Source organism: Poecilia formosa, unplaced genomic scaffold (assembly GCF_000485575.1).
Source record: "Poecilia formosa unplaced genomic scaffold, Poecilia_formosa-5.1.2 Scaffold175, whole genome shotgun sequence".
In the NCBI taxonomy this organism is placed as follows: Eukaryota; Metazoa; Chordata; class Actinopteri; order Cyprinodontiformes; family Poeciliidae; genus Poecilia; species Poecilia formosa.
In genome coordinates this window covers 1,095,098-1,120,674 of record NW_006800114.1, presented here as the reverse complement: position 1 = coordinate 1,120,674, position 25,577 = coordinate 1,095,098, and the positions used below count along the sequence as shown (strand labels likewise).

The 25,577-nt window shown below is 40.0% G+C and overlaps 1 protein-coding gene and 1 long non-coding RNA gene across 2 annotated transcripts in view; both read left to right on the top strand.

Moving 5' to 3' along the window:
• Positions 1 to 5,875, top strand: part of abcb11b (ATP-binding cassette, sub-family B (MDR/TAP), member 11b) — a 17,002-nt gene extending 11,127 nt beyond the window's left edge. Inside the window, exons 22-28 of the mRNA XM_007565415.2 lie at positions 232 to 435; positions 1,141 to 1,382; positions 2,126 to 2,282; positions 2,506 to 2,703; positions 3,329 to 3,535; positions 4,355 to 4,501; positions 4,983 to 5,875. Of these exons, the coding sequence (XP_007565477.1) occupies positions 232 to 435; positions 1,141 to 1,382; positions 2,126 to 2,282; positions 2,506 to 2,703; positions 3,329 to 3,535; positions 4,355 to 4,501; positions 4,983 to 5,183 (1,356 nt within the window). The 3' untranslated portion in view covers positions 5,184 to 5,875. The remainder of the gene's footprint in view (positions 1 to 231; positions 436 to 1,140; positions 1,383 to 2,125; positions 2,283 to 2,505; positions 2,704 to 3,328; positions 3,536 to 4,354; positions 4,502 to 4,982) is intronic.
• Positions 5,876 to 8,608: 2,733 nt separating this feature from the next.
• Positions 8,609 to 25,577, top strand: part of LOC103147184 (uncharacterized) — a 57,144-nt gene continuing 40,175 nt past the window's right edge. Inside the window, exons 1-2 of the long non-coding RNA XR_001663831.1 lie at positions 8,609 to 8,805; positions 14,559 to 14,721. This is a non-coding gene — a long non-coding RNA (uncharacterized LOC103147184). The remainder of the gene's footprint in view (positions 8,806 to 14,558; positions 14,722 to 25,577) is intronic.

The following is a 25,577-nucleotide window of genomic DNA, read 5'->3' as shown; positions in this document are numbered from 1 at the left end:
TATATATATATAAAATATACACCTTTGACTTAATTACTGCTTTGTATATGTTTTTTTCAGCAAATGCCCTTTTTTTATCTGTGCATTCTATTTAACAATTAATTATTTATAAAATTAGTTGACGATTAATTCAGTAATCGATTAATCACGATTATTCTAGTTAATGGTTTCAGCCCTAATGATTTGTATAGTTTGAGTTTGTAATTCTAACCTCTCTGGATTCCTCTACAGGCCACAGGCTCCCAGATCGGCATGATCGTCAACTCCCTGACCAACATCGGCGTGGCCGTCATCATGTCCTTCTACTTCAGCTGGAAGCTCACGCTGCTCATCCTCTGCTTCCTGCCCTTCATCGCGCTCTCCGGCGGCTTCCAGGCCAAAATGCTCACAGGTTTCGCCAAGCAGGACAAGCAGGCCATGGAGTCAGCCGGGCAGGTCAAAATAATAATAATAAAAAAAATCACACAAAACACAGTTTTTCACATGTAATTGGAACCTATTTGTCAGAATAGTCTGAAAATGTCATCATTCAGATAGTAAATGACAAGTCAACAGTATCAGCACAACAACCTTCGTAACCTTAAAGGTGTCGGCTGACATCTGCTGTCTAACCCACAGTCGGCTGATAAGAGAAGACTTGACAGGATTGTCTATTTTAAGCTCCATGTTGGAGCCTCTTTATATATAAAAAAAATATGTCTCTCACTTGAGAGCAGAAAAAGTGTTTCCTCAGCTTGAGCCTGAGCCACCCAAGCCTAAAACTTAATGTGCTTGAAGGGCACAGAGTAAAAAAACAAAACAAAACAATACAGTAAGAGACAGAAAGTTCAAAAAAAGTGTTCAAAAGTCAATTTACTGTGAACTTTCTTTGTGCCATGTTAATTATACCAGTGCAGCAAACCCCACCCCATCCAAGTAAAGTGGATTAGATGAAAATTTAATGATCCCTGTGGGGGGGAAAATTGGCTTACTGCGGTCTCAATAGGAGAGGAAACAGATAAGAACCGAGCCACTGCTTTATCTAGATCTTACTTTCCCTCACATATTAAAAGACACGCAAATTAGAAACATCTTCTCTGCTCTATCTGTCCTTTAATCTCTCGACTCTCCTGTCTCGCTCTTTTTTTTTTTTGTTTGCAGATTTCGGGCGAGGCCTTGAACAACATTCGCACCATCGCCGGCCTGGGGAAGGAGCGGAGCTTCGTGGAGATGTACGAGGCGCACTTGACCGCGCCGTATCAAGCGGCCTTGAAGAAGGCGAACGTCTACGGCGCTTGTTACGGCTTCGCGCAGTGCGTGGTCTTCTTGACAAATGGTGCGTCCTTCAGGTTCGGAGGCTACCTGGTGGAACAAGAAGGACTCCATTTCAGCTTGGTGTTCAGGTGGGAATAGGATACCAAAGTGTGGTGACCTCCAAATATCAATAAGCTTTAATTTTGTAAGTAACACTGGGAGACGTTTTAAATATCCATAAAATACACAAAATAACTAAAAGTAATAAATAAAATGGATTTAAAAAACAACAACACACAAACATCATACTTTATATAAAACTTATGGGCCCATACCAGGTGAGCTGTATTTATATTTAAGGATTTTTATTGACAATACTCAAGGGCACCAAAAGAGTTTCGTCTTCCAGGTGAAATAATATAAGGGTTTAGATTAAAGCTTGCACATGTTAGAATGGCTTAGTCAAAGTCCAAATCTAAAATTAACAAATGGATTTTAGTGGATGTCTGGCTAATCTTTAATTATTTTTCCATAGATGGATAACTGTTTGATTTCTTGCTGACATACCGAAAAAAGTCAGAGTGCAAAGTATTGACTCAAGATAAATACATTCATCTTTCTTCATTCATAATTATGAATGACATTGTGTTGATTAAATCTCTTTAAAAAGGTTGAAAATTATGATGTATGAACTATGAACTCCTTTGGAAGGTGTTGAATTTATATGCTCTTATATTTTCAGTCACAAGCTATCAGAAAAATACTTGTCATGTTAGGAGTCTGAGTCACTGATAAAAGAAAAAAAGAAAAAAAGATGACAGATCTATGAAAAATGTCACCCGAGATAAGGCTTACATGAAGAGAGATCGCAACATATCGCCGTTTGTTTCAGGGTGATCTCAGCCATCGTCACCAGCGGCACCGCTTTAGGCAGAGCCTCGTCTTACACTCCGGATTACGCCAAGGCCAAGATTTCAGCGGCGCGCTTCTTCCAGCTGCTGGACCGCGTGCCTTCAATCAGCGTCTACAGCAACAGGGGAGAAAAATGGGTACGGAGGCACGTTATTGGTCAGTGTCTCATCCTGCCACATTCCCCACTGAGACAGCAAAAGCAGGCAGACTAGATGCAAGTCTTATCATCTACAGTTTGTTTTAGATCAAAGGAAAGAAGTGTGTGGGTTTGTTGAAAAGGAGGAGACAAAAAAAAAAGTCACTTTATAAAACATAATCTTTGGGCTCCGTTTTCACTTTCTGTCGTGTTTTTTTTTTTAGGATAACTTCCAAGGGAATCTTGACTTCATCGAGTGTAAGTTCACCTACCCCACCAGGCCCGACATCCAGGTCCTGAACGGCTTGAACGTCTCGGTGAAGCCCGGTCAGACGTTAGCCTTTGTGGGCAGCAGCGGCTGTGGGAAGAGCACCAGCGTCCAGCTGTTGGAGAGGTTCTACGACCCGGATCATGGAAAAGTGGTGAGGAAAACCAGCAACATCCGACTACTGACTGTCAGCCAGTTTCATTGAGGGTACACTGCCTCCAGAGGTATTCACAGCCATGAAACCTTTCCACATTTTCTCACGTGTTAACCTGCCACCACTTTACTAGCACAGCTATTGCTGACCTTTTTTAAATGCCACATTTTGAACTTTCAGACGGCTAAACGTTATGTATGATCACTCTAATGAGGCTCATCATAACTGGAAATAACTCTTGATGTTTCATATCAAGGAATAATTGCTAGACTTTCAGCGCATGTGTGTTGATGGATGTGTTCCATGTTACTTCAGTCCATCCAGTGAGAAATGCTGAGTGAATCCTCTTTAAAATCTGTAGTCCTTGTTCGAGTGGGCTGTCTTTGTGCCAGGTAGGAATCTCTGCCAAGAATCAAATGGTCTTAATTGCGACGGAAACGGTTTTGAAAGCATGTCGCCTTAATTGTCCGTCTGATATTCAAAGAGGACAGAATCACCTCTGCGTAGACGGGAGCAAAATTACAGTAGAGATAGTGCGATGATAGCTCATTATGGGGATTGTATTCCCAGTCCACAATCATTAGATCACTTTCTACTAATGGCAAAATCTATTTCCTTCCTGCAGCTGATTGACGGCCATGAATCAACCCGCGTCAACGTGCCCTTCCTTCGTTCCAAGATCGGCATCGTTTCCCAAGAGCCCGTTCTGTTTGACTGCAGCATTGCGGAGAACATTAAGTACGGCGACAACTTGCGGGAAATCGGCATGAACGAAGTCATCTCGGCCGCCAAGAAGGCCCAGCTTCATGACTTTGTGATGTCGCTCCCAGAGGTACTGTAGATTTTCAGTGGATGTGCTTCGGTGAATGATGGGGTTGAGGTAATGGGTGTTCAGGAAAGTGGTTAGCAGTGAATGGTATTAGGAACTCGTTGCGCAAAACATATGCAAAGTTAACTTCTTTGCAATGAACTTTTTACTGCGTAGAAAGAAGACCCAAGTCTTTCCATTAAGTACAGCACTATACTATACCAGATAAGATTCAAATCCTAGACACTAATGTTGCAAGAAAGCAACAAATTCCTTAGTTAGTCATGCCACCATGTCAGGTTTCAAAAACAGTACATAAAACTAAGCTTTAGAGTCACAATGCTCTGATAATTCATTTCAGAACCGTTGGCTCCTTTTCCAGCTAACTGACAACTGAAAACAGTTTATACCATAGTCTTTTCCATGTTTATATTCTTTTAGCAACTCAATGGGTGCAGGTAGTTTCTTCTACAACACAAAGTCATTTCTTGGAGACTTACTCTGTAGCTTAAAAACTAGATTATCAAAACTCTGTACTAATATTCACCACCCACTTTAGTTGGGTAGATTGCTAGATGAACACATGCCAAGCACAAGGCAGAATGAAGAAGAAAGGGTATTTAAGTGACTTCCACTGTGGTGTGTGTTAGCGACAGACACACTGGTCTTGGTATTTCATAAGTGGAGGTTTTGCGTCTGAAATGTCTTGCTGATGTCAGAGGTTAGAAGAGAATGCTCGGACTGACTTCAGAGAATTAAAAGGCAACAGTAGCTCAGCTGACCATTGATTACAGCAAAGGCCTTTTGCGTAAAGGGAGTTCTTGTCTCCTCCTCATTCCACAGAAATACGACACCAATGTGGGCTCCCAGGGTTCTCAGCTCTCTCGTGGTCAGAAACAGCGCATCGCCATCGCCAGGGCGATCATACGTGACCCCAAGATCCTGCTGCTGGACGAGGCCACCTCGGCCTTGGACACGGAAAGCGAAAAGGTAGGGCTTCGGTAAACCGAGGGGCTCCGTCTCCCGCCAGCGCGGCACAGCTGGCTCACTGTTCTCTGGGCACCACAAGCAAAAAGGGCAGGCAGTTAATTATTATCATCGTTAACATCATTCATCATGTCTATTATTATCCCAAGCTGCTTACAGTACATCCCAACCCTCTGGTGGAGCCTCTCTAACATGAATATTATCTGTGGGCCTTTGCAGCAGCTTTTCCATCTCAAAGGGTTGAACCATGCTGAGCAGCAGAGAGACCGCTCCACTGGAACATTCTAATGATAGTAATCAACACATGATTGTGAAATTGCTATAATTGTGATGGTTTTGTCTGCTTTGTGGGAGATTAGATAATGGATCCTGCCCGTACGTGTGAGTGTGCGTGTGTGTGCGTGTGCGTGCGTGTGTGCATGCATTTTCACACACATCAATGCATTTGTATTTACATGTGTGTGCATTTCGGTGGTAATTACAGACCGTGCAGGAAGCCCTGGACAAAGCCAGAGAGGGACGGACGTGCATCGTCATCGCTCATCGCCTCTCCACCATTCAGAACTCGGACATCATCGCTGTCATGTCCAGGGGCTTTGTGATCGAGAAGGGGACGCACGACCAGCTCATGGCCTTGAACGGGGCCTACTACAAGCTGGTGACGACGGGGGCGCCGATCAGTTAACTGGTCGCAGGCGCAGCGGGAAGCGCTCTCTCGGAGATAAGGACTGAAAGCATGCCTAGCTTGACATCAAGTAAACAAAAAGGATGGAAAAGCCAATTGTTGCGGTATTTATTTTTATGATGGTATCTAGAGGAGAAGAAGATGGGGATTTCAGAGAAGGGAAATCAAGAGATGTGCTTTTTGCTGCTCAGGTGTTTGTTTCTTATGGCTATGCAATTGTACAAAATGTACTGTTCTGAATTAGTTGCTAGCTGTAGTGCAGGAAATTACGTTTTTACATTAGAACTTGGATTTAATTTGAATTTTGATTTACTTCACGCTTTGTCAACTCAGTGATTAATTTGTAATGGAAGAATATATTTGTTTTTTGCATTTTAGTGTGAGTCAGTGTATCCTTTCAATCTATTTCTGTGTTAGGATTTTTAAAAAACATTTTACTTTTGTTTCATAAACATAACTTGACAGATTTGTGATGGATGATATTGAAAGTTATTTGAATGTAAGAAGATTTAAATTTCCTGTATAGCAACTACAAAAACAAGTGCATCACCTTTAGCTTTAGCTGTTTCTGGGAGCTTCTGACTGTTAACCAGAATGGTTAAAATCAATGACATAAAACCAGCCTACGTGTTTTGTTTTGTTTTTCATTTATTATGTATTTGTTTGATACTGAAATAAAGCTTTTACCTTTATGAACCTAGAATCAACAATCGAATTTAATCAAGTGCCATTGTTAAAATCTTAATTGATTACACAAAAAAAGGCAATTCTAAGTTTAGTCTAGATTTAAAGGCACTCTGTGTTTTAGCAGTTTTGCAGTTTTCTGGAAGTTTGTTCCAGATTTGTGGTGCATAGACACTGAATGGTGCTTCTCCTAATTTGGTTCTGGTTCTGGGGATGCAAAGCAGAACAGAACCAGAAGACCTGAGAGGTTCTGGAAGGCTGGAAAGCTGCAGATCTGTAATGTATTGTGGTGCTAAGCTGTTCAGTGATTTATAAACTAGCAACAGTATTTTAAAGTCATTCCCTGAGCTACAGGGAGCCAGTGTAGGGACTTTAGAACTGGAGTAAAATGGTTTAGCAGTTAGCAAATGTGCTAGCAAACTTCTAAAGCATTTATTATCATGATAGACACTAGGTGGTGTAGTTTTACAACTCAAGTTCCCATTAACTCTTTAGCTAACAGTGCTAAAGCGGTTAGCTTAAGCAGGTTTGTTTAAATTGTGATGTATTTTTAAGCTTTTTGAATTTAAAAATGTAAACCACATGTCCAGACTTGAGGGTTATAATTCACTGGGGACATTTGTGTGTGTGTGTGTGAAAACAAAGCTGTGGTAATAGCAAAAAATCTAATCTACAATTCAGTTGTTTATTTTTACCTTCTTTGTTTCTAAAATTCACTTTTTGACACATTTAGTAACCTGTTCAATAATTTACAAGGCATGTTACTGTTCTTGTTTCAATTGTTTGCCAACTGTGAGCTATTGCCCCCCCAAATCAGCTTTTTATTCACTAATGGGGTGTGGAGTTTTGAGGATATCATTATCGAGTTTTTACATAACTCATTGCTTACCTTTTAAAATGTTGAAGAAATCATTATTTTTGTACTAATACTTAATTATTAATCTTTTTTTAAACACAACTGTTTTTCTCTACGTCTCTGTCATTACTTTTACCGGAACAGTCAGTTCTTGTTACGACGTTCCCAAATTCATGGAATCGGTGTGTTTTGCTCATCTGTGTTTTGCTCATTATTGCCCTCAGTGACCAGACTATTGGCGAATTCAGCAATAAACAGCATGTTAAAAAGCAGATGACAGTCCTGTGCAAATAAACAGCTCATTATTCCTGCTATCTTTAGACTCTAATGGGGTGGGCGGCCATATTGGATTTTTCAGGAAATTAGAAGTGATGCTCCCAGCTGATTTTTCTTCTTTTCAAAGTTCTCTGGAACTTTGAGAATTCTCTAGAAATGTGGCTCTCATCGTGGCATGATGTTGGAGTAGCTCTGTTACATTGGTTGCGATTTGTTTTTTTGTAGATTTTTGTTAATTTATATTATAAATAAAAATTAACAAATTTTTTTTACACGTTTGAATAATTATTCATTCTGATTTTGGATGCTGTGCAGCTGGCAGGATTTTTTTTCTCTTTTGTTTTCACCTTTGGACAATTAGCATTATTCATAACCATGGTAACAAGATGTCTTCAGTTTTTTTTTAGTTTTTTTTTTTTTTTAGCAAGGAGCAGGTTATTATCATCTCAAAAGCTCAATACCTGCCATTCAGCCACACAGAGATTTAAAGAAGAGAGGCAAAAGCAAATGAGGTGGATCAGCAGTGTTCGCCAACAATTGGTGTCATCCAGGACATGTTCCTGCAGAATATCATTTTTGCCATCACACAGCAACAGTCTCTTCAGTCAGGGGCCTCTTCAGATCTGTTGCCACTGCTTCCTGCTCACAGATTTAGCAGAAAATCTGTGAGCTATTAAAGATACTTTAAACCATAGCAGTCCCTTTTATGTTACTTAAGATTTGTGCCAGATTCATCCACACCATCATCCATGAGGTTTCCAGTAACACACCGTTAACTTCTAATTCAGCTACTTTAAAGGATGTTATGCAGAAAAGCGTGAATACATAATTGAGTGTTAGATTGCTTGATGCACTTTAGCTTTCTTACAGTACAGAACATAATTCCAACCAGAATATAATTCCTCTATTTTTCAGTTTTGCTTTAGTGAACGCTTTGATAAAGAAACCTACATGTCACATTGAAAAGTCAGCTAGGTTTAGGCTCCTTTCTGAGCACCAACAGGAAACCATTTACTCCTTTTCTTCTTTTCACCTTTGCTATTTTAGCTTAACGTATTCCCATCACAGCTTATGTGCACTACGTCCAAGGTAAAAAAAAAAAAAAGAAAGAAATATGCAGTTCTGGTTAAAAGAAAAAAGCAAAACATGATGAAAAAGACTGACAGTGTTAAAGAGTAAATACTGACTGATTTAAGGACATGACTGGATTACAGCTGAAATAATAGGAATCATGCATCGAAAAAGATTTGTCAATGAGATTTGTCACACCAACTAAAGCCAACTACAACACATCCAAAACTTGTGTGGTTGGTAGTCATTTTGACTTCCTGTCAGAAGATTTTAAACTGAACCACATAGAAGATATAAAAAAAAGCTGCATTTCACTTCATCTACTACAGATGAAGTGAAATGCAGAGAAAATGTTTTTATCTTTCTGATTTAGCCTCAGGGTTATGGTTTTCAAGTCAGAATTCTTGTTTGTTTAGGGACTCTAATCATCCGTACTCTCAAGGTGGCGCAGACCAAAAATACAATTGTGTAGGGCGCCACCTACTGGTAAGGGTAGGGACAGGTAGCTGCTGTAAGGTAAACTTTATCTTTTATAAAAGACAATCTACATAAAAATAGCAGTTATGTGTAGCCACGACTTTCCTCGTTTGTTGTGTTTTGAAAGTGAAAGACAAAATAAAAATGCATACACAGAAAGAAAATGAAGCAAGATACGCCTCCCACAGTTTACCACTAATTTGATTGACCTTGTCCTTCAGCTGTGTACTTCACCTCTTCGGACTCCACACAAAAGAGGTAAGTACCGAGTTGAGGTGTATAAAACATTCATATTTCCCATGTTACATCTATATTCATATGTTCATACGCGTGGAAGAATGTTGTATCATGATTTTAAGGAAACGCACACTCTCTCTGACGCGGCTTTTCCGTCGACCTCCAGTGACAGCCTCCGTAAAGCTGCGCCATGATTATCTAATTTTATAGTAAATATTTGAAAAACTCATACTCAGATTTTCCTTTCGGCTTTCTAGTTGATTTTTTCAAAGTGTTTTGAGAGTTAAGCATTTAAAATTTTTTCTTAATATGCAGCTTATACAGCGAGCGGCTGTCGTTGTCTTAATGAGCTGAAGTTAGCTTTGAAGTGGAAGCTGAGTCAGATACTAACTTCAGTGTTTTCCACATGTAAAGCTGTCACTTGTTCATAGAATAACCCTGAATCTCAGGGAGACGCGTTTAAAAGTGGCCTACATATTTGACGTTTTTCCTTAGTTGCAGAATTATGGAGCTAAATCACGGCCATTTTGTTTGTTTAAAAAACACAAAAATTTAATGACAATAGGAAAGGATTTTTTTGCTTGTTTTCGCTATTTCATTATTTTACTTTTAAATGTATCGTTTCCTAGTCAATTGTTTTTTTTTCTACCAGGGATTCACCTTATTTTTCCAAGCTGAAGATTGTTATTCTGTTCTAAATTTGTTTTTGACCTTCAGTTTTTTATTTTTTCCAATTTCATGTGAATTTATATCAGATGCAAATCCCCTAGCCCTGATTTGGCATGAATGAGCAGCGAAACATGATGGAAATAATAATAATAATAATAATAATAATAATGAACAGAATGATTGGCAGAAGAAGACGGAGCAACACAAAGTACATTTCTAAAAGCTAAACAAACGGGTTCAAACCCATCCTATCTTTGCTCAACCGTCAGCAAATTTGCTGCACTTCATTACATATTCACATATATGTATAACACCAATTTTTATGAATTAAAATGGGTAGCTACTATTAAAATTTTCTGAGACTGAATTTTGCGTTTTCATTATGGGAGCCATAATCATCAAAATGACAAGAAATAAAAGCTTGAGATATTTCACTCTATTTGTAGTAAATCCTAATACGCTAATCTCACTTAAAAAAAAAATTCAACTGTTTCATGATGGACAATTTTTTCTTAATTGTAACTGTTACAGGGAAGCTTGCTGTAGTAATGACAGCTGACTGCTTCAGAAAGACGCTGGTTAACTGAGATACACATTCAAAATAATTGCATTTCAATGCCGACATTGTAGCGACAGAGCTGCAATACAAGGCGCCACTTTATAAAGCCGTCCGCTCGTTGGGGTGAGGCACGGCGCGGCTTTCTGCTGTGTGAAGATAATGCTGGATGGCAGCATTTCAGGGCTAAGCCGCTCGAACAGCAGCCGCTCTCCCTCACGCTTTTACATAAACAACGGCATGACGGAGGAGCACGATAGAATAACACAACTGCTTAAGAACTCAGCGACTTAATGTGTGACAGGACTCCCATCAGGCAGCGCGCTTCCACAGGTGGTGTGATGCCGCCGCTCGTGACAGCCGCGCCGTCAAGAGTGCAGGTGTCAGAGACACTCCATCAGTTAGCGGTAATATGTGATCACACCACACTGACCTCTGGGAAATTGAGTCTTTAATCACGACCACTCCAGATCCAGCCTCCCAGTGAATTAGCATTCCTGAGATGCGATCTCATCTGTCTGCTTCGACTGCCAATTCGTTCAGTGAAGGGACACTGTTTGACTTTGCGACTTGTAATGTCGATGTGATTCTGATTGATGGAAACGGGCCCTGGAGGCTGACTGGCTCCTCTGTTTTCAATGTGGAAATAGTAAGCAATGTCATTTAAAGGGAAGCTAAAGCTAGCGGCTAGTTTGAGACGAACTCAATAATAAATTGAACTTTGAGTTCAAACTGTAAACTTAAACACCACCATCGTGGTTATTTTATGGACACAAACTGTAGTCCTGTTTGGACAGGTTGATAATTTCCACAGGAAATGAAGGTAGGAGGCGGTGCGCCACCAATGATCTTCCTGTTAGAAACATTGTCTCCGGTGAATGTACATAGATTCACTATAGTTCTTCTAGTAAAACTCAAATGCTTAATGCTTTAGATTTATATGCATGTCATTTCCTGTTGCCACTACAAGACAAATATGCAGATAAGTACACACACCACTTTTATCTCAGCTTTTAGTTAAAAATGTACAAAAGCTGTTTTGGCTGTTTGCTCATGTTATAGCAATATTACCCCTGAAAAATGAGTAAAAGTGGTTTGTTCATGGTTCAGCGGCTGCAAATGGGCCTTGGAATAATTTTGTGCAGCCACAATTGAAAAATTACTTCTGGACGTTTTGGTGGCGTGTGCACATTTGAATTAAAGCACAAACTCAGGGTAGTGTTAAAACACTCAAACCTCTACACCTGAACAAAACAGTGATGTACATTATGGCTATGTGTAGACTTAAACAGAATCAGCTTTATTCGTTAAGTTTATGCACACAGAAATGGAAGTAGACTTCAGCTTCACTTTGCTCTCTCTCAATGAAAACATTTTAAATATAAATATATAAAAAGAAAAAGAAAAGGTTTTGTGAAAAAATTGTATACAGCCTGTTTTTTTTTTTAAAAAAAGAAGAAATGAACAATAGTGTAAAAATGCATTTATGACATCTTGTTTTTTCAAATAGCGCTCTGTAGTGCAAACCTGGAGGTAAAAGTCCAACCAGCTTGTGTCCAGAATGTGTGGGGTCTGCAGGGATCTTAGCTGCCCTTTCCCCTGACCCTAAAACCTGTACATGAAAAAGTTAATGGAAACAGCAAAATTTAAAATAACTTCCTTAATTTCACCTAAAGAAAAAAGTTTAGATTAGGTTAAGGTGGTTTTTTTCTGAAAAAAAAGGAGGGTGAAAACACAGTGAGCGTTCAGACATCCTGGTTGGTCGGCAGGAGAAAAGATACGTTTCATTTTTGATCTGTGGATGAGCCTCGGTTCAATCAGACTAAATGATTTTCCTGTTGTCAACCGATCTGTTCAAGTGTCCACTTCACTGGCGAAAATAAATCATTTCTGGAAATACAATCCTGACCTTTGGGGGAAAACAGAATGGCTGACGCAGTGACGGGAACGGAATTAAACATGGCTGCAACCAAAAATGACGTTTGCTTCTGATTAGCTTTGCGTTTAATCTTTCTGTGCGTTTTGTTCCACTCATGCGTTAACATGGCAGAGCATGTGCATCAAGAACAACATTAAAACGTGTCGAGGTCGCACTCATTTTCACTGTGTTGCGCTCAAACATGCTCTGACACAAAGAACCAAAGTAACAGGATTTCTTTGCCTTAGACTGGAAAGTGGACGTTGGCTCCAAAAGAACATAATTTTTCGATGGTGACACATGGTAATGGCTTTTATTACAGCAATCATTGTTATCGCCGCTGTAACTAAGTAATTGTTGCCACAGGGACAATGAGAACCTGGCGTCCTGAATGTAAGTTAGATATTGATTTAAACTGATAGACTGTGACGATCTAAGAAAGTAGTTCCTCAGCTGTCCATTGCTTTCCTAGGCAGGTGGGACTCTTGAAACTGTTAGTACCGCTGAGCCAACGATCAGTCACGTTTCCCTAAGACACCTCAGACTTTGTATGTGGTTCAGGATTGGCTTAATGTGTCTTCTGTTCTAGACATTTCTGTTGTGGTAGGTTTTGAAGACGTAGTCTGTACAACAATAATCTCACCATAAAGAAAATCATTTGTTAAGGTAAATAGAAGTGGATTTCTTTACACTCAAAACAATCTGTCTTTGGAACAATTTTTGCTTTAGGACTAACAATATGACTGGAGGCAGCAACCCAAAGCTGAGGCGAAGAGGTCACGACAAAATTCATGCCAACACAGCAACAAATGGCTCTGGTGGATTTGGCAACTTATCTTCAAAGTGACTGCATGTGACGTTGCTGAATATAAAGTTTTTTAGGTAAGAAAATCTATTGTTTCTTCTTGGTTTTTAGTTGTGTTCCGTCTATATAAACATATTCTAGCATCCCTAAATCATTTTATGTTTAATTTAGAATTGATTTCCATTAGTAGCTACAACAGCAATTTGTATTTCCTCAGTGTTTAAGCCAACTGAATAAGTTGTGAAAATAAGTATTTTAACTTCCATACCAACATTAGCATTAGCTTACACAGATATTTAGGGCTCGTCATTCTGTGACAAATTTTCTTAAAATAGCATCCTAACAAGTTCTAACCCTCACGAGTGAAAGAACTGCAGTTAATATGTTTGAAAGTGAGACTTTTAGCTACTTTCATTCACTAACGACATGTTTTACACTACCGTAAGATGGCTTGTTGATAGAAAATATTTTGGTAATGCACTTAAAACAGAGCAAAGAGTAGGAAACAATGCTGATCAAAACTGGAGCAGAAATCACATGTAACTGAATTCTGCTAGAGCTAATGAGCTCTTAAATCTGTGTGTAGAGTGCCGATAGGGTAGATCTCCAAGCTAACGTTCTCAGACAACATTTCTCCTGACTTCCACCTCCTTATTTGACGAATGTGATACATTTGCATTGATGTTAAAAACTTTGCTTTCTCTACTTGTTTTTGATGGCCATTACTTGATTGATACTTTCGTGTGTGAACTTTCTAATTACACAGCCTATTAATATACAAACAAGCATCTAGTTTACTAGTTTACTATTAGCAGCTCCTTCTGAATTCAGTTTGCTTTTATTATGACTGTTTTGTTCTCTGAATTGAAGAGATAAAAAATCCTGATCATAAATGCAGTTCATAGATGATTACCACCTGATTTTCTTGCTAAGATTCTTATTCAATGTGTGGCCTTGGGTCTGTTCTACCAGATTCAAGTGCGAATTTAAAAGTCAGCAGGTGAATTGTTCAGCTTCAATCAAGCACAGTGCAGACATCTGTCATGGCAGCTGACAGAGTGACGATTATTTTCAATGAACCGTTTCTTCGGTATGTCATCGTTTTAGAAAAAGAAAGACCTAGCTAATATTCCTCCATAGGGGGAAAAAATATAATTGTTGTTTGATCTGGTGTAAATGCGTCAGGTGAGATGAGCGACTCATGAATGTTGTTCTTTGACCTTGGAAGTCGCTCTGCGTTTGGGGACGACATTCTGCTCGCATTAAGTATTTAATCTTCTCATTCATTAGAGAAGTGGGAGAGTGTCACGGTTACACCAAAGGACAGGCGACGTGGGAGCGCTAGTATTTTTGTTCAGCTGACCCCAGCGTTGAGAAAACGCTCCCTCTGAGAAGAATAAAAATAAAAAAAGAAGCCGTCTTCAGGACTGTTGAGGTTCGTTTTCAACAACCGCAGGTGATTTTTACTGACCTACATCACTGCTGATTTCCCAGTGTGTTTGTAGGCCTCACTTTAGGGAGCGTTCTGTCTACATGACCCATTCTCAGTTGTTGAAGCAAACTATTTAAAGGTTCTGTCGTTTGTTGCTGGAGTTCTGCTATTAGTCTGCTACATTTGGTCTGTTTTAGCCTTTTGCTTTGTATCTCTGTGTGGCAGCTTCACAAAACAGTGAAAAATAAATAAATTCCAAGTGTAGTCAATACAGCCGGTAAGATAATTGGCTCAGAGAAAGTGTGTGTGTTTTTTTTCTTTTAGAAATTTGGCAAACTGTGAGGCAGGTAAGGTCACTTTTAAGGAGGTAATTTGTTCCTCTCTGTTCTGGTAGGTGGTACAAAGCTCCGAGGGCAAAGTGCAATAGATTTTTTTTTTCTGTTTTGCTCTCAAGCTGCCAAATCCTCCTTACATCACTGCTGATGTAAGGGCTGACTTCATCCACTTCCTGTCAACGCTTCATGGAGGGAAGCAAGAGAAAAGCCCCTGATCTTAAGGTGTGTACTGAAGGTCTTTTGTGTCACTAGCTGGACTAGCTAAATATTTTCTTCCAAAAAATAGTTTAAAAATGTACGTGCATCAGACTCGTAGAGAATGGTGACAAACACAAATTATTTGTAAGGATAACCTTACAAATACCCTTCTGGTGTCCCAGAAGGGTCAAAAAAAGCAAAAGTCCACTGAGTGTGATCAGTCTCCTCTGTCCAACATCGTTTTCCTCTCTGGTTTTATGCTCATGTATAAATGGCCGTGTTTGCAGGTCAAAAATCAATAATGTGCATCAGTGTGTCGTATTTCTTTAAAGCAAGCGCAGACAAACCAATTTCTTCTCCCCCACTGGTCTCAGAGAATGAGAAAGCGATGCAATCATAAGAATATTTGTGCTGATTCTCCCCTCACTTCATCTGTTTTAAACACGCAGCCCAAATAAAACAAGTTCACGCCCCGTCCTCGCTCTCCTCGGCCTCACCGCTTTCTGAAGAAAATGAGTCAACAGAAGTCGTGAGAGAAAATCAAGATATGTTCAGCAGGAACAAAAGAAGTTGTTTTATTAAAGACTTTGCACAGAGTGCTATGCTCTACAGATAGAGGACACCATTAATATTAATTATGAGGTTGTAATTGACTGATAACGTATCGTCTTCTAAGTAAAGGTCATTATGGATGTTTGAACATCTACGGTCCAGTATGACTAACTAGAAATCATTTAAAAGATAAATTAGATGAATGAAGCTACCTTTTTTTTATGTATTAACATTTTTCTAAGACGTTAAATCTGATTGGATCTCTACAAGTCACCATTGTCTGGTTTTGCTGTTGACTAGCTCCATATGTTGTTAGCATCATTGTGAACAAAAATAAGTCAGATCTCGCCTGACCTTTTGAAAAAAAAATTATTTCAGCAGACTAGCTAAAAAAAAGGCACCAAATGTTACAATCATCTATTAATGTACATAAATCCAAAGTGTTTTCCTGCAGATATTAATTTTGTGAGTTTTAATTTGTTTTAAACTGCCAAAGTCAGCAAAAGCAGACAGCGAGTGAATAATCTATTTTTTCCCCCCCCATTTTGAGCAAATTTATGGCGACATCACTGCGAATAAGGCGTCATATTACCGAGAACCACCTGCAGATCTCCCTTCAAATGAATCCAGTTGTTGATTTTTAAGTCTATGTTTGCCCAGCCCTATTCGATTTCTTGATAGAAATGCAGCTGAGGTGGTTTCCAAAATAATCCACTGAAATATGACTTTTTATCTGGTCATAGCAAAAATGTATGACATAGAGTTGGATGCCTTTAACCATCTTTTTATTCTGCATAATGGCAGCGCTTGATAGAAGCACAGTGTGTGTTTTACGGGGGTCTAATTGCTTTGCCGGGCCTATTTGCATAGGTAATTAGCGCTGACAGACATTGGTCTTTTTCTGTTTTTAATCAGCCGCCTGAATGGCAACGAGGGGAGGAAATTGCTGTGAGTGATTGTGGGCTGTCCTCTTAATTTGTCACCAACATTCAGAAAAAAGTAAATACACAGAAAATGTATTTAAAAAACATTTAAATTCAGTGTCACACAAATTATGCGATTAAAATGCTTCTGTCGGCCAGAAAGTTGAATGAAAAAATGAGATGAAAACAAGAGGGGGTTTCATCTTTCATTTTGTAGAAACTTAACCCACAACAACCTGGATGTGGCGACCAGGTTTAGTGATTCCATCAGGACAAGTCGCCTCCATTTCCTGCAGTCCGATCTGACATTTTTGTGAAATCCTCTTAAATTGGGACAACCAGTAGAAAAGGTTGATTTGCCATGATGGGGAAAATGTCGCTGTTTGAGCTTGGTTTGTTCAACATAAACAGCAAATAATTGTGACAGTCCTTCATGACTGCAGTGACATTTGTGAATAATGTGTTTTCCTCCCTCTTTTTTATGATCTTAATTTCCCTGCCACCTTTTACAAATCCTTTGCAGTCGGATTAAGATGAATATATTGCACAGCTTTAGTTTGATGGATGGAAAAAGACCTGAACACAAATGCAAGTCACAGTTTTCAGACTTTTCCATAATCACTATAAAATAACGCTCATAATGTGACAAATTTGGAAAAAAAAAACTAAACGGATACGAATGGTTTTGCAAGGAGCCGAAAGAGTTTTCTAGAAATTAGATGTGGAATCTTCTGGGTCTTCAGTAATCCAACAAAATGTCTCTGGTAGCGTTTTTTAAACCGTGCTTTAAGGTGTTAGATAAGTGTGTTGTTATTGGGGCCATAAAGAAGCCAGGGTCGCTCATTTGACTGGGTTTATCGCGCCCTGTGATTATCTCCCTTTAAGACCTCGGCCGTCATATTGTCCACATTGGCCCATTGCCACTAACATTCATTGTCTTTAATGCCACAGCGAGGAAGAGTAACTGCCCTCCCACCTTTGATAAAATACACACCAAAGATGAAAGAAGGATGCTGACTTTTAACAGCCGCCCACCGGGTTATGAGCTTTCCTCCTATACTTCCCAAAGTTCCTGGCGTTTGACTGCCTTTAAATAAAACCACCACCGTCTCTGCAGAGAGAATAATATGATCTATTTCCCCCCCCCCACATTCACTCACCAGCCCCAAACGGCGCACGCCGGGCCCCTTCGCGTCGAGTCTAAATAACAGCAGCTATTAATCTCGCTGACACTTGAGGCCTGATTGGATTTTCTGCGCAGCTCGTCTTGACACGGCGCAGGATTTCTCATCTATTCAGGCGTCACCTTGTCAGATATTTATTTATTTGCTCGCTGCATACCTGCATTCAGCACCTGGGAGCTGCGTGATGAATGGGGAAAAAGTGCTAGAAGACCTCGCTTATCAGTCGCCGGATGGTCTGAAGAGAGACAGACAGACGAAGGAAATGAGACAATTACAGGAGGTCAGGCAGAGCAACACCTGGGTGGAAATATGGAGCTAAAGCTGGTTTCATTTGCAGTGTTTATTAATTATGTAATGTTATTACAAGTTAAACGCTAAGCTACGTTTCATTTTGAAAAGTCTAATCCTCACAGGTTTAGCTTACTTTAAGTCTTCTCTAAATCACAACTTTTAAACTAGAATGCTTCCGAGAAGATGCAGGAAGACTTTATTGTCTAATTATACTTGCCTGATGAGCCTGTGGTCACCAGGTGACAGCAGCGTTCAAATTCAAGGTGTCTGTGGATCCTTAAAAAGTCTTAAATTAAAAGTAAGTTGGCCTTAAATGTGTTCATCACAAGTTGACAGACTTTTCTGTCAGGCAAAAAACATTGAGTCAACGTTACTTATTGGGCTAATAAACTGAACTTGGAAATTGTTTTCAGACTTAAAGCAATAAAATGAGCTCATTTTATTAATCTGTTTTGATAATCGGCTCGTGGAATGCTGATTATAAGTGGTTTATGCAGGTATATTAAATATCAGATTTTCAATAGTATTTTTTGTGAGTAAATTATATCCCAACACCAAACAGCTCTCCCTTCTGGCTGGAGGGTTAATGTGTTCTTTAGAAATCAGTCTACTACATTTAATCTCCAACCACTGCCTCAGTGGTTGGAGATTAAATGTAGTAGACCTAAATACACATTTTAAATACACATTTTAAGAGTTTGGGCTGGAATTTAAACTGCAGATCCTGAGAATGAAAGGCAGAAAAAATAAAAGTTCAGATCAGGATTACAGTCATTTACTTTAAAGCATGTAGTAAGATTTTCAAAAACAGATTCATTGCATTCTGGACCATTTCATAAGCAGTCTGTGGGAAAGGAGATTATCAGTTCGATGTGCTGAAGCACGATTCTGAAGTGTTTATGTCTATATGTGAATAAGAATGTGCAAGGCCAGCTTTTGTGTGCTGCACCTCTTCACACTTATAAGCTCTTTGCTAGTCTCTAGTTATGAAACATTAGTAAAATACATCAGATCGTGGCTGAAAACTGACAAAATATGCATGTATTTTCCCCTGAAACAATCTTGTGATTGCATTTGAAAATAAAAACCCTCATGTTTGGGGTATACACTCTGTGTTTCGTGTCGACAAGTTCACAGACATGTCAGACAAGGACAAAGGCAATGTCAGTCTGTCTCTCTAAACCCAGAAATATCATGTCTGCAAAGCAAGCCTTGTGGAAACGGCCCTGTTTTTTTTTTTGTTTTGCATTCAGCGCCGTGTTTCCTTGTCAGCAACACGGAAGCAGCCAAAACAATCTCTCCTTCATCTGCCGAGGCTTTCCTAAGCCGCACGGAGCGAGCCGAATCAGACGGGAGGAAGCGGCAATAGAGTAGACGGAGGCTTAAGCCTGCCTCAGATTTTCAGAGACGCGGCGGCGACACGTCGGGAGCTTCTGGGAGACGGATTTAGAGCCGGCATATGAAAACAAAACACAGAGGAGAAAGAGACAAAAAGCCAACGAGACGAAAATGCAGTTGGAAAGTGTCATAGTAGAAATGCGAACAGCTTGATGCGCAAAGTGAGTTTCCCACAACACCTTACAGTGGCTAATGACGGCTCCGTTTTAGCTCCACATGAGGCCTTTCTCTTCTTTATTACTGAGGTCAACTTGTGACCTGAAGCAGAAACATGAGCAATAAAACTCCTGCTGGAAGCTAATCAGAGCCGGTCAGGCGCTAAAAAGATGCTTTTTTCCCTACTGGCCAGGAAAGGAGAAGTTCGGTGGTGGCAGCTGGATCTCTCCTGGTCCAGCGTTTTAAAAACGGGGCTTATTCAGCTCATGCTGGGAATTAAATGAGAACGTTCACACTGCCGCCTTATCTGCCAGTTCAGCGTTGCCACAGGAAACGCAAGAAAATGCTGGAGCCTGCCGTGAAAAATTTAAAGGAGGGAAATGGATAACTTTCAAATAAAGAAAATAGTCTCCCAGCAACCACACTGCTTACTAATTATAGTGAGAATAATTGTGTTTGTTGATTCCAAAGACGTTCTCAATTATTACAAAGTTTGGTGTATGCAGAGGAGAAAGCAGGCTCATTATCCCGTGTTAGGAGGTTTATTCTTAGACTTTGGTTACCAAATTCAAAAGAGTTTTGTTTTTCCACCAGTATTTCTTTCAGCACATTGTTTGCTTTCAGAGTGACTTAACCAGGATTGGATTCAGTTTAAATAACTTTATTTGTTCCCAAGGGGCAATTTAAGTTTACCTGTTGTTCTAATGGTAGCTGCTCAGGTCATGGGTTGTTTCTGTTCACTGAAAAATGACCAAAGTTCATTTNGCTCTCGCAGCGCTTAGCTGCTCGGGCCTAATAACTTTATTTGTTCCCAAGGGGAAATTTAAGTTTACCTGTTGTTCTAATGGTAGCTGCTCAGGTCATGGGTTGTTTCTGTTCACTGAAAAATGACCAAAGTTCATTTTTGATTTTGATTTTTTGCGCTGTGGCCTCTGGGGGGCGATAATGTGCTGGATTTTTTTAATTATTCACTTACAAGAGGAGAAGAAGAAAATAAGGAAAGATCTTGGGTTACACCGATTGCAGTTTTGTGAAATACACAAATTTGAATTAAAAAACCTGTTTCTAACGCAAAAAGTTTTTTCTTAAATCTAAAAACATAATTTTCTTTTTTTCAAAATCGTCGCGTTTCCATTAAGCAAATTTATTTTTGCCACCGATTGGCCCGGCATGCCCACTACAGCGCTCTCAGTAGTTTTAAGTGCTGTCATGTGGACGCAAATCTTTTTTAACCATTTACAAACATTTATCGTGTTTGTCTTTGTGTAGATTGATGGTAGTTTTTGGTGGTGGCAGGATCATTCTGTACTGTAGGAATTACCCCCCTTCCCCCCAAGAACAAAATCTGTTGGAGCTGCGAGAGATTGGAGAAGAAATGGGTTCAGACCATTTTTGTGTTGATTCAAACACAGAAATAAACACAAGGTCAGCTTGTGTTGACCTTGTGTTTACTTCTAGTTTAGTTCGAAGTGAACCCAGCCCCAAATCTCATGTTCTCGGTGAAAATTGAACAGAAGGCTACAAAAGAAGAAGCATCGTGTATTGAAAAGAACAAAAACTAAAAACTCATTAAAGAGCCGTCGCCTCAAAAGCACAAACGCATAAAGATGAGGTGTGGATAAAGCTTAGCTCATCCAGCAGCTCGCTTTATGAGCCCGTCAGACGCCGGACTCCCTCGCCGCCTCCTGACGGGTCGAGCGAGCGTTGCTGGTTGGCAGGAAGCAAAAGAAAACCCAGACGACACGGGCGACCTTTACAACGATGTTCGACACTCTTAGCAGAAATAAGGAGCTTTAGCTGAGAATGTTGACACGAGAAAGTCAGGCAGGCTGCTCCAGCTACCTGAGCTCCACACTCTGAGCCCATGAGCTATTTATGAGGCTCTGCTCGGAAATATGCAAATATTAATAAGCTCACAGCTGGTCATAAATATGAGACTGCGGCGCTCACAGGAAGGTGAGGCCGGGCTCTACGCCTCCTCCAGTTCCAGGGGAGCGGCTTTCATCCCAGGACATTAAGAGTTAATTTATAGCCGCCGCTATGCAGATTCATGCCGGCTGTCCCGCTCGTCTCCGTCAGGCGCTTCCTGATGTATGCGTCCAATTTAAATCCCATCCATCTGTTCCGGGTGACAGGAAATAATTCACGCTGTGCAGCTCTGTCAGCGACTGGACCGTTCTGTCCCGCCACATATCAGTTTTTGTGTCGTAACTTTTTGGGTTTGTTCCACGCGCCTCGGCTGTCTCAGTTTGACGCTCCTCACCTCACGAGGCTCTGCAGAGGAGTCTGAAAACAAACGCACCCTTCATCAATTTGTTTCGCACGACTTTGACTGTTCGATTGAATCGACTTTTGCTGCTGTGTGCATCTAAACAGTGAAAGCTTTCTGCTCTTCTAATATTTGTAAATCACATAAGTTTCAAGACTTAAAAAAGTATAATCTTTAGAGTTTTCGGAATTTCCCTAAAAGTAACACAACGAATGACCTTCATCTGCTCTTGATAGAAAATTTGTCCCCTGTAGGGTTTTAGAAGGGGCTGCAGTTTTCTCCGTACACACCTCATGGTCCAACACACGCACAGCCTACAGTCAGCTTCCATCAGATCTGAACCCAACATGCCCTCTGAAACCCACACAACCCGGACAGAACTCCAGTAATATTCTTGCTTTTAGGCAACAACAACAGAAAAAAACATCCAGCGCTTCTAAAAATAACCTCTGGTCACCAAGGCTGCACTGACCAGGAAATGTTTCAGCAAGGTACGCATGGAGGAGCTTGGTGTCAGGCCAGCCCAGTTCTCTCACCTTGGTGGAGAAGTGAGAAAGCAGATGGTGAATTATTCCAGAGATTCTCGTAAAGCCTCAAGAGTCCAAGTGACACTGAGGTCATGTGAACTGGAAGGACAATTAGCTTAAAAAGAAAGTTCAAACATGCTCAGAAGGATTAGAAAAGGGCTTAAAGAAAATAACATTTTCTGCAGCCGATTAATCCGCTTTCAGAAAATTGCCCCCAGAGTCTGAACCGGCCAACGAAACAGAGATCTCCTCTGAGCTCCAAACTAAAACATATTCACATCCATCCACCTTTTTCCATTTTGTCCTGTTCCACCCACCAACTTTATTTTTTATATATAATAACCAACACTGAGTAGTTATTAGGCGGCAGGAAAATTATACGAGATCGTAAACAGGTTTTGTCGATGCAGATCTGAAAAGTGCGGGGTGTTTATATAAACACAGTGGAAACACATTTTGCTGCAGTTAAGACATTTTCTGCATTTCTTTGCTAAACAGCTCAAACTCAGATTGGATGAAGAGTTCACATGAGCATATATTTTCAAGTTTGCCACAAATTTTCAACTGGACTTGGCTTTGGACTTTGACTAGGCCGTCCTATTACATTAACATGCTTTGATCCAAACCTGGACTGATCTTCCAGAATTGCATTTTATTAATTCATTCATCTTCCCATTAACTCTGACTCACTTTCACCTAGCATGATGCTGCCTCTACCAAGTCTAATTTTAAATCAAAGGCTTATACATTATTTAGACACATTGGTCATTCTGCTTTAAACCTCTCAATAACTGTATCCCTAATTTGTCTGCTGCTGTTTCTTGGTCACTAATATTCGTATTCAAGTAAAAGAGGCTAAAAACAAAATGCTAACAGTTTTAAAATCAACAGTTTGTTGCTGTTATATGGGAAGACGTATAAGAAACTTTAAAGGATGTCTTTGTACAGAAATAGAGGCATTCCTGATGGTCCAGCTCTCAGCCTCACTCCTCGTTACCCCCATTTACCACCAACCTCGAACTAATCACACGCCTTTCATTTTCCCATCGCCTTAGCTGCTTTTAAACGCTCCACCACCGGGTTGCTTGGCCTATTGCAGGGCGTACCATTACTCAGCATATTGCATCCAGTTGCCTCGGGGGGCAAGGCGAGGGGATCATAGAAATGCAAAACGCACCACTGAGCCCCAAAGAAGCTGTGAATGCCAATTATTTCATGTGTGTACTCGTCAGCATACTGTTCCTGGGAATTTTCTGCAAGAAAATAAAGTTATTAACTGATAACGGCGTGGCAGCCGGAGGATGAGCGGCGGTCGTTTCCACACGATAAAAAACAAGCGCGTCGTGAAGTCGTGCACTGCAGTAGAACTCCCAGGTCGCGCCGTAGTTTTGCCAGAGTTGTCGGAGGAAGTCATCAAACAGGAGCATTTGACGCCGACACGTCAGCCGGGAATATTTCCATTATGAGAAAGTCATTAAAGCCGGCGCGCGTTTTCCGCCGACAGCCGTTTGAGCGCGGCGCCTCGTCGACAGCGTTCTGTTGATCTGCGAGTGCAGAACGGAGGATGCCATTTTATTTCTCCTGCGTGGAATCCCACAGGGCCGCCGCTGCTGCCAGACACGCTGACGGCGCTCGGTGTCATCCGTGCTGCCTCCCACACACACCGAACACCTGGTGTCACACCTGACAAGTGTCTTGCTGATGCCGCAAAGTGGATGACCTTTGAAGAAGCCAATCAATGTTTTTTCCTTCAATTGCTTTCTTCTTCAAAGAGGGAAAAAAAAAGTTTTCAGACGCAACAGAAAAAAAAAGTCCGCCTCATTTTTGCCTTCTGTGAAAAAGAGCTGCCAGGCGCTAATGATTTCAGATAATTACCTTCACCGCTGCACAGTGGTGACACACAGGGGCCACCACGAACACAAGGACACTTACCAGATACGTCTTTGTTGGCCTTACGTAATAATATTCAGCTTATTATTCAAACTGATGCATGTTAAAACACCCCAACCAACACAGGGCCTTCAGGGAAGCGTTTGAATGATTATACAGCAATAGCCTTAGTCAATACACATGAATGAGTAAACAACACTCCTTCAAATGTTTGGTTTAATGTCACAGAGAAAAAAAAAGGTGTGATACAGTAAATTGCTGATATCGCTATATATTTCAATAGCAATCTTTATCCTAATGGATATAATTTGCAACAAGCAGTGGTCAAAGGGAGCTAATTTTTTGTTTAGCATTTCTGCTAACTTTGAAAATGTTTACCACAGTTAGCTTCCCCTATATGCATTTTTCCTGATAAACTCTACAGTGTTAATTTACATGGCTGTTTTGTAAACTTTCAGTTGAATAAAGTTCAACACTTGTAGTGCAAATACTTGTTTCGTCAGACACAATCATGAAGGCAGGTGTTCAATTACAAATTTAATCTAGATATAAAAAATGTGTCACTGACACATTGTGGCCATCAACATGGTTAAATTTAGCATTAGCTTCCACTAAAAACCATGTTGGTTTAGCACTTTAGCATTAGTAGAACTAATATTNATTGCATTTTATTAATTCATTCATCTTCCCATTAACTCTGACTCACTTTCACCTAGCATGATGCTGCCTCTACCAAGTCTAATTTTAAATCAAAGACGTATACAGGTCCTTCTCAAAAAATTAGCATATTGTGATAAAGTTCATTATTTTCCATAATGTAATGATAAAAAATAAACTGTCATATATTTTAGATTCATTGCACACCAACTGAAATATTTCTGGTCTTTTTTTTGTTTTAATACTGATGATTTTTGGCATACAGCTCATGAAAACCCAAAATCCTTGTCTCAAAAAATTAGCATATTTCATCCAACCAATAAAATAAATGTGTTTTAATACCAAAAAAGTCAACTTTCAAATAACTATGTTAAGTTATGCATTCAATACTTGGTCAGGAATCCTTTTGCAGCCTTCAATGCAGGCCCTTCTCCACAATCTTCCTCAGAGTCCGGTCACCTCTTCTCGTTGTGCAGCGTTTTCTACCACACTTTTTCCTTCCCATAGACTTCCCACTGAGGTGCCTTGATACATCACTCTGGGAACAGCCTATTCGTTCAGAAATTTCTTTCTGTGTCTTACCCTCTTGCTTGAGGCCGTCAATAATGGCCTTCTGGACAGCAGTCGGGTCGGCAGTCTTATCCATGATTGCGGTTTTGAGTAATGAACCAGGCTGGGAGTTTTTAAAAGCCTCAGGAATCTTTTGCAGGTGTTTAGAGTTACTTTGTTGATTCAGATGATGAGGTTAATTGCTCGTTTAGAGAACCTTTTCATGATATGCTAATTTTTTGAGACAGGGATTTTGGCTTTTCATGAGCTGTATGCCAAAATCATCGGTATTAAAACAAACAAAAAAAGACCAAAAATATTTCAGTTGGTGTCCATTGAATCTAAAATATATGACAGTTTAATTTTTATCATTACATTATGGAAAATAATGAACTTTATCACAATATGCTAATTTTTTGAGAAGGACCTGTATTTAGACACATTGGTCATTCTGCTTTAAACCTCTCAATAACTGTATCCCTAA